Source organism: Penaeus vannamei, chromosome 6 (genome assembly GCF_042767895.1).
Source record: "Penaeus vannamei isolate JL-2024 chromosome 6, ASM4276789v1, whole genome shotgun sequence".
In the NCBI taxonomy this organism is placed as follows: Eukaryota; Metazoa; Arthropoda; class Malacostraca; order Decapoda; family Penaeidae; genus Penaeus; species Penaeus vannamei.
The window spans coordinates 1,782,180-1,792,179 of NC_091554.1; the positions used below are offsets into that span (position 1 = coordinate 1,782,180).

Sequence of the window (10,000 nt, forward strand, 5' to 3'; positions counted from 1 at the left end):
CCAACACTTGTAAAGGGAATTAGTTCAAGTACAGAATGAGTTCACTACTAGAATTGAACAGTGAACCTATCCGTACTTCCTAAGCAATTTGTAACTGTTTTCAAACTCCAGTGATGAGCGTCTTTTTAAACCACAAAGTCACTGGAATGCAAAAATGTATACTGCTATAAAGGAATATTTTTTTCTCTCTCACTTAAGTTTTGTTAATATATTGATTTGCACTTATACACCCACCCACCTTCGAACACATCACACGCATACACGTGTGTGTGCGAGTGTGTGTGTATATATATATATATATATATATATATATATATATATATATATATATATATATATATATATATATATATATATATATATATATATATATGTATGTGTGTCTGTATGTATGTATGTATATTCATTATACACACACGCGCGCACATAAACACACACATATGTGTATATATATCTATATGTGTGTTGTGTATACATATACATAGATATATATACACATATATGTATATGTAGATATACAGTATATGTATACATATACATGTGTATATATACACATATGTATATAGATATATACATATATATGTGTGTGTGGGTGCATGTATATGTACACACACACATACAAATATGTGTGTGTGCGTGTGCATACATACATATGCACTTATATATGTATATGCATACATATATATACAAATATATATATTCATATATGTGTATATATATGCATATGTATATTTGTAAAATAATATTTGTTTATATACATATACATGACTTTACATTTCTCTATATATACATAAAGACATGCATATGCATATTTATAAGCATATATATATTGTATTATAAATGTATATAACACACACAAATATATGTGCGTGTGTGTTTACGTGTGCATGTGTGTATCAACTGAATACTTACATAACTATATATACATGTTAATGTTTGAATATTGAATACATACCTATATATATACATTTATATGGATCTAAATTTACATATGAATTATATTAGTTTGTATATAGATGTATGTGTATGTATATAAATAAATATGATTGGAAACTGTAAGTAAACACATATGAATAGAAGTATAAATATGTACAAATACATATAAACGTCATATATACATATACATAGAAAAGGTATGAGTATGAATATCTTCACAGTGCAAGAGAAGTAGATATTTCTGACGAAGATGTAATCGAAACCGTACTAAGATCTTCATTTTCATTCATACATTTTCCACAAATGCATATGTACAGTTCACATAAGCAAACACATATATTGATAATCCTGTTCAGAAATAACAAAGACAAGAGAAAGGAAAAACGTTTAGATCACCCCAGGAGATGGCTGGCTGACCCAAGGATACCTTTCACTCTAATTATTCGCTTCCTGAAATGCTCAATTCTTTTCTAATTGTTCATATTCCACACTCCATTTCCCTTTGTGTTTTGCTACAATATGGATATTTCATATGGTGTAAAACGAACTCTAAACACGGAGGAACATTTAAATGATCTAGGAATCAAAATGAAATTACTCCCACGGTTCGGTTGTGCTGGGGGGGGGGGGGATAGGGGCGAGGGGAGGGACGACACTGCTCCATATATAAAGGCGCCCATCATCACGGTCGCTACAGTTCAAACGCGTCGAGAGCTGAGAGTGCAAGCATGGCTCTACGATACCTGGTGAGTTGCCATTATGTTCTGAGATACATTTACTCGCACATATGAGTACTGGTGTGGGTGCGTTCATTAGCGCGCACACGAAATACCAGGCATATCATGGATGCAAGCATCATCAATATGGATTAATCTTACCATATTCTGTTTTTTTCTTCAGATTTCGCTTTCTTTGGCGGTCGCCGTTCTGGCCGACCAGACCTCACACGTCAGCATCAGTCTCGGCGGTGCTCCTGCTGTCAGCCATCACAGTTCCTCTCACCACGGAAGCCCTTCATACCACCATCAACCTACCTACCACACTCAGCCTTCCTACCATCCACAACCTTCCTACCACCCTGCTCCTGCTTATCACCCACAGCCTTCCTATGAGCATCAACACGAGCCTGCTGTGCCAGAATGTGTTGCCAACACAACCAAAGTTTGGTGCCTCGAGGACGACCACTATCCCACCTACGAGATCAAACACGCAGCAGAGTACCACTACGAGAAGCTCCTCTCCCTCTATGCTGACGTAGCCGACCTCAACACCGAACTGTCTGTTGACCGACCAAACACCCTGGAGGAGGAGACTTACTTGTGCCCATCAGAGACCGCTTACGTCAGGCCCCTTCGTGCCCTGAACACCGAGGGAAAATGGCGTGTCGTTGTCAACAATATCGATGCCCATTATCAGACTCTCACTCAGACTACACGCATCGAAGAGTGTCTCAGTTCCGCCGATGCATGTCCTCTGGTGCCTGAGTGCTACGAGTCCAAGTGTCTGCAGAAGTCCGTCTACCACCGCTTCCTTGTCTACGACTCCTATGATCAGTACTTCCCCTTCGCCATCGAGACCTTCAAGCTTCCCGCCAGCTGTGCTTGTCTCTTGGGCGCCTACACCATCGACCATTAGTCACCGAACACCTGATCTCAAGCCAAATTAGGGGGAAATGAAATTAATATGTTGAGGAAATGCAATTGCAAGACAAATCGTTCATCTCGACAGAAACAATAACTGATTGCAAAAGATATCGAGTTCCCCCGTCTCATGAAGCATTAAAATAAATATTATTTTACGTAATCTATATTCTATTTTTCCTTCGCATAAGCATATCTTGGAATTCAGGAAGCATTTCTTGTCAGACGTTTGTTTATATTGGCATCGTTTTTATTTCTAACGAGTTTGGAATAGAAGTTTATTTAGGATTCATTTAAAGTTCTTATGCAGTACAAAATATCTTTTGCATATGACTATCTACAAAATACAAGTGGTTTATGCACGTGCAAGGGTTTAAGCAGAATACTCGATTTTCATTCTCAACTCGTATTATGATAGTAGAGTAGATACTCACACATATATATACATACACATACATATATCATATGTACAGGTTTTCATTTATATATACATATGCATGTGTAGGTATGTATATGTATACATATATATAATATATGTGCTTGTCTCTTGGGCGTCTACACCATCGATCATTAGTCATTAAACACCTTATGTCGAGACACAGGAGGGATGTGTGGAACTTCACATGAATTGAACAATATTTTAACATACATGGCGACACGCCGTCTTTGGAATGACGTGAAGTACGTATATATGTTTGTATGAATGTGCTTATATATATATATATATATATATATATATATATATATATATATATATATATATACATATACATATACACACGTGTTTACGTATGTATGTCTGTACGACGACGCCCCTCAAAACGAGGTCTGGTTTCATCCCTTTTGCATTAGCAAAATATGAGGAACGTCAGCCAGGCTGGACCAAAGTCTGTATCATTATGTAGTTCTCACTGTTTATTTAGGATCGTATGGATATAGTCCTTTTCTCTCCCTGATCCCCCTTGTTCCTTCTGTGCTTTTGACACGGAAAGTAGCCTCCTCTATCCAAAGTATTTTCTGAAGCTGTCCACGTCCTGGTCACAGTGCCCTTTGAGAAATGCACTTTAATCACGTTGCTGCTTGGTCGCCTGTGCTTCGCTACACGTCCCCATCTACTCGCACAAAACATCTTTCGATGCACTTTCGTATAGCGTAAACATTCCCTGTTTTGAAGAGTTTGGAGTCTTCATTCTTCCTTTTTCCGGCTGTCAGGGATGGTTCACACTTCAACTGCCGCCTTAAGACCATAACAAATCTATCGGACACCTTGGGTCCGTGTCCACCGCCGATCCCCTGCGGCAGTTCTCTTTCCCTTGAACTTGGCCTTGAACTTGGCGATGAGGCGGTTGACTGTTACTTCATTCATTCCGGCACTCGATAACTTCTGGAAATTTATTTCATTGGTTTATTTCGAGGCATCAAAGGAAACCAACTCCGGGATTGGTTTCTCTTGAAAATTTACACAGCTAAGTGGTTTCGGAGAGAGATTAAAATAGGTTGTGAAATAAATTTGAAAGTGACGTGATCGGTGCCTCAATATTCTGTCTGGATGCGGGTGCATTTTACGTGTCAACACATCACGGTTTTTTATTATTATTATTAATGGTCTTAATTGGTCCATAAATGCTTGTTATACTCCATTTTTTTCCTTGTCCACAACTAAAAGGAAAGGGGCAGAAACACAATACATAAGGCTGCGAATGAAACGGTAAATGAGACAATGAATGAATTATGGATTAAAGTTGAGCAGTAAATTACAGAATAAGGGGCTTTACCTTGATTAAAGAATTACCTCCACTAAAGAGATCTGAAAAAATCTATGATTATACTACTTTCTTGCGTTGAAGATTCCTCCCTACATACGACTCTCCTTTGCTTATTTCACACTTACCGACCATTCGTAATCAACGCACACACATTACACTTATAACATCGCTCCATTCCTACAATTCTCCACCACTCCATCATATTTCTAAGATACCGCTCCCAGACGTTGAATGGGTGCTAGCAGTATGTTTCTTTCCCATATCTAACAAAGTACAGTTTAAAATGCGTTTTGTTACGCAAGCACACGTGACCATGAGCCTCCCGGGCAGCCAGATCCCAAACTGATCGCTTTCTTACGTAATTGCGTGAACTGCCAAGGTTTCCAGTTCATTTATCTCAGGAGAATTATCGGACTGTGAGAAGGAAACACTGAATTTCCGTCGCTTGAAATGGGACCTGGCTACAGTTACTCGCTCCGATGTGTGTATGCATATGTATGTGTTTGTTTTTGTGTCTGTGAGTCTGTCATATATATACATACATACATACATACATACATACATACATACATACATATATATATTTATATATATATATATATATATATATATATATATATATATATATATATATATATATATATATATATATATATATATATATATATATATATATATATATATATATATATATATATATATATATATATATATATATATATATATATATATATAACATACATACGTACATACATATGTATATATAGTACTTGAAATATACATATGAATATATATATATATATATATATATATATATATATATATATATATATATATATATATATAACAGTATATACAATATGCATATGAACATATGTCTATATATACATACATACATATGTAGAGGTACATAAGTAGCTAGATAAATAATATATATCTATGAATATCCATCTTAGTACACACATTTATATATGTGATATATTATATAAATAAATTACATATATGCATACATATATATGTATATATAGAGAGAATTACTGTTTATATATGTGTGCATATGTTCATATATGTATATGTATACATGTATATATATGTATATATATATATATATATATATATATATATATATATATATATATATATATATATATATATATATATATATATGTATATATATAATGCGTGCATGTGTGCGGGCATGCGTGTGTGTGTGAATATAAAGGCTTATCTATGCATGCATATATATAAATATATATACACATATATGCACAAACATATATATATATGCGTTTTTTATCTAGATTGAAAAATACTCTGTATTTTTAGTATATATATTATGTATAATCATACATACATATCTATATACATATCTGTATATACATGAATATTTACATACCTATCTAAATACATGTTTAAAGTATAATGTACAAAGAGTATATATTCATCATATACGGATCCAGACAAACATCCACATCCTCATCTATACGCACACACACAAGCACATATATTTATATCATGTTTTTGTGTCTATGAATGTGTGCGCGTGTAAATGTGTATATCATGGCTATTTCTCGCCTTTTAGAACAGAGGAGAGGGAAGAATCCCCCAAGGTAGAGATCAGTTAACGTGTCTATATTGTTGGGGAAATAATGCCGACAGAGCCAGAAAACGACGCGCTTTCACGCTTCTCTAACCTTGGCGTCGCGCATCATCATAGTGCGTGGGCGTGGCCAACGCATACGACGCCGTATATAAACTCGATAATAACGAATGGGCAACAGTAGAAGCGATTCTCGTATCTATCTGCTCGTTTCATCATGGCTCTCACATTGGTAGGGCGTAAACATTCTACAAGTTAAAACTGCGTTCATTGTAATATCTGAAGATGTTGGTGCTTACAAAATGTTGATTTTGTTCTAATGTTAATCTTTGCTTTTCAGTCGATCGTTCTGGCATGCGCCGGGGTCGTTCTGGGCTCCGTCCACCCTCCAGCATATGGACATCACCCACAGCCTGCTTACGCTCATCATGCGCCTGCCTATGGTCATCATGCACCTGCTTACGGCCACAAGCATGCCTATGAGCACACTTACTGCGACCCAAGCGTGGCCCCCGCATGCGCTGACAACTCCACTCTCTCCTACTGCTTGGAAGACGCTGAGTATCCCGAGTACGAGATCAAAGCTGCCATCACTGCCGATCACCTCTTCGCCAAGAAGTACGCTGACGTCGCCGACCAGTCTGCTGACGACCTGGTAGACATGATTACCAAGGACCAGGAGGAGGCCTTCGACTACTCTTACTACACTGGGGCCTCCACTGGGGACTCTCCCTACGATGCCACCCACTGGGTTGGTCCTGAGGGTTACATCTGTCCCTCCGAAGTGGTGTATGCCATGCCCAAGCGTGCCCAGAATGTGGAAGGCAAGTGGCGCGTCATTGTCAACGACGTTCACTATTACAGCCAGACTGCCCGCCTCGAGACTTGTCTGTTCCCAGAGGCTGCTTGCCGCGCCCTTGCTCCTTGCTACCAGAGCCACTGCACCCAGAAGTCAGTGTACCACCGACTCCTCTCCTACGACCCATGTGACCCCTACAGGGGCCTCTTCATCGACATTTACAAGATGCCATCTGCCTGCTCATGCCACCTTCCCGCCTAACACATCACCACAACGCTTTTACACGAATCGCCTCTTCTCACACTAACACTCCATGCCCACCATGGGACTACCGACAACCCCTGTAAGTCCTTCAAGCGGAGGAGAACACCCACGTGACTGGAGAACTGCTTTCTTCACGTAACACCAACAGTCAAGCCAGGAACCGAAGGGACGCATCCACCGCTGCTATCTCGTTCTCTTCAGCCATGTAAAGCGAGTCCATTGTAATATTTTTATAAACAAATCATTTTTGAACATATCTCTATGATTTCTTACTCCTGCCCATGTTAATTGCTATTGATTTTAATAACCATTACAAACAGAAACAAATAATGATAATTATGAAAAATAATTGCAGTGAAGATTATTACAATTATGATGATTATGATAAAAGCATTAATAGTAATAATAATCTTAAAAGATGCATAATATTGATGAAAATGATAATTCTTATCGCAAGAATGAGAGCTAGAAGACAAAGAACAATAACAAAATAATAATAATAGAAGTTAAATAAATCGTGTTAAGGAATAATGACATGGTTCATATTAATAAATAATATTGATAAAAAAGATACATAATGGTTATGATGGTGATGAAAGTGATCTTTGCATAAAGTTGATAATTTAAATAATAGCAATAACATTAATGAAAATAATAATAATAATTTCGCTTTTACGAAATTAAAAAAGGTACAAATATACATATGCATATATACATGTTTATATACATATATCAGTATTTTGATAACATAAGGGATGTTAACAATCATCATTCTCGTTATGATTTTCCTATTGTCTCTGTAAGAAAAACAAAATTTTGTGAATACATGAGAAAAGTGAATAGCTAAAGATGGTTGAGATACCGAAATGGGAGGCACTAACACTGGTAAAGGGAATTAGTTCAAGTACAGAATGAGTTCACTACTAGAAATGAACAGTGAACCTATCCGTACTTCCTAAGCATTTCGTAACTGTTTTCAAACTCCAGTGATGAGTGTCTTTTTAAACCACAAAGTCATTGGAATGCAAAAATGTAAAGTGCTATAAAGGAATATTTTTTTTTCTCTCTCTCACTTAAGTTTAGTTAATATATTGATTTGCACTTATTCACCCACCCACCTTCGAACACATCACACGCATACACGTGTGTGTGCGAGTGTGTGTGTATGTATATATATATATATATATATATATATATATATATATATATATATATATATATATATGTATGTATGTATGTATGTATGTATGTATGTACATTTATTATACACACACGCGCGCACATAAACACACACATATGTGTATTTATATCTATATACACATATATGTATATGTAGATATACAGTATATGTATACATATACATATGTATATATACACGTATATAGATATATACACATATGTATACAGATATATACATATATATAAGTATATATATGTGTGGGTGCATGTATATGTATACACACATACAAATATAAATGTGTGTGTGTGTGCGTGTATACATACATATGCACTTATATATGTATATGCATACATATATATACAAATATATATATTTATATACATGTATATATATGCATATGTATATTTGTAAATGAATATTTGTGTATATACATATATATGAATTTACATTTCTCTATATATACATAGAGACATACATATGCATATTTATGAGCATATATATGTTTTATTATAAATGTATATAATACACAAATATATGTGTGTGTGTGTTTACGTATGTATGTGTGTATGAACTGTATACTTACATAACTATATATACATGTTAATGTTTGAATATTGAATAAATACGTATATACATATATTTATATGGATCTAAGTTTATATATGAATTATATTAGTTTGTATATAGATGTATGTGTATGTATATAAATAGATATGATTGGAAACTGTAAGTAAACATATATGAATAGAAGTATAAATATGTATAAATACATATAAAGAATATATATACATATACATAGAAAAGGTATGAGTATGAATATCTTCACAGTGCAAGAGAAGTAGTTGTTTCTGACGAAGATGTAATCGAAACCGTACTAAGATCTTCATTTTCATTCATACTTTTTCTACAAAGGCATATGTACAGTTCACATAAGCAAACACATATATTGATAATCATGTTCAGAAATAACAAAGACAAGAGAAAGGAAAAACGTTTAGATCACCCCAGGAGAGGGCTGGCTGGCCCAAGGATACCTTTCACTCTAATTATTCGCTTCCTGAAATGCTCAATTCTTTTCTAATTGTTCATATTCCACACTCCATTTCCTTTTGTGTTTTGCAACAATATGGATATTTCATATAGTGTAAAACGAACTTTAAACACGGAGGAACATTTAAATGATCTATGAATCAAAATGAAATTACTCCCACGGTTCGGTTGTGCTGGGGGGGGGGGGGGGAGCGGAAGAGGCGAGGGGAGGAACGACGCTGCTCCATATATAAAGGCGCCCATCATCACGGTCGCTACAGTTCAGACGCGCCGAGAGCTGAGAGTACAAGCATGGCTCTACGATACCTGGTGAGTTGCCATTGTGTTCTGAGATACATTTACTCGCCCATATGAGTACTGGTGTGGGTGCGTTCATTAGCGCGCACACGAAATACCAGGTATATTATGGATGCAAGCATCATCAATATGGATTAATCTTACTATATTCTGTTTTTTTCAGATTTCGCTTTCTTTGGCGGTCGCCGTTCTGGCCGACCAGACCTCACACGTCAGCATCAGTCTCGGCGGTGCTCCTGCTGTCAGCCATCACAGTTCCTCTCACCACGCAAGCCCTTCATACCACCATCAACCTACCTACCACACTCAGCCTTCCTACCATCCACAACCTTCCTACCACCCTGCTCCCGCTTATCACCCACAGCCTTCCTATGAGCATCAACACGAGCCTGCTGTGCCAGAATGTGCTGCCAACACAACCAAAGCTTGGTGCCTCGAGGACGACCACTATCCCACCTACGAGATCAA

The 10,000-nt window shown here is 36.4% G+C and overlaps 3 protein-coding genes across 4 annotated transcripts in view; all 3 read left to right on the top strand.

Annotated features, from left to right (window-relative positions):
• LOC113801079 (neurotrophin 1-like) overlaps positions 1-2,739 on the top strand; it is an 8,789-nt gene extending 6,050 nt beyond the window's left edge. The window contains exons 1-2 of one of the 2 annotated variants that reach the window (XM_070122506.1): positions 1,645-1,682; positions 1,837-2,739. In XM_070122506.1, coding sequence (XP_069978607.1) covers positions 1,665-1,682; positions 1,837-2,571 — 753 coding nt within the window. In that variant the 5' untranslated portion in view covers positions 1,645-1,664 and the 3' untranslated portion in view covers positions 2,572-2,739. Of the gene's footprint in view, positions 1-1,644; positions 1,683-1,836 lie in introns of those variants that run through there. The other variant, XM_070122507.1, reaches the window with a different exon arrangement.
• A 3,388-nt stretch (positions 2,740-6,127) lies between these two features.
• LOC113801101 (uncharacterized) lies at positions 6,128-7,195 on the top strand. Its single transcript, XM_027351918.2, has 2 exons — positions 6,128-6,174; positions 6,283-7,195. Exons 1-2 carry the CDS (start codon positions 6,160-6,162, stop codon positions 7,000-7,002), a joined length of 735 nt encoding a protein of 244 aa, XP_027207719.2. The 5' UTR covers positions 6,128-6,159; the 3' UTR covers positions 7,003-7,195.
• A 2,290-nt stretch (positions 7,196-9,485) lies between these two features.
• Positions 9,486-10,000, top strand: part of LOC113801077 (neurotrophin 1-like) — a 1,112-nt gene continuing 597 nt past the window's right edge. Inside the window, exons 1-2 of the mRNA XM_070122318.1 lie at positions 9,486-9,544; positions 9,696-10,000. The exon at positions 9,696-10,000 is cut by the window's right edge and continues 597 nt beyond it. Of these exons, the coding sequence (XP_069978419.1) occupies positions 9,527-9,544; positions 9,696-10,000 (323 nt within the window). The 5' untranslated portion in view covers positions 9,486-9,526. The remainder of the gene's footprint in view (positions 9,545-9,695) is intronic.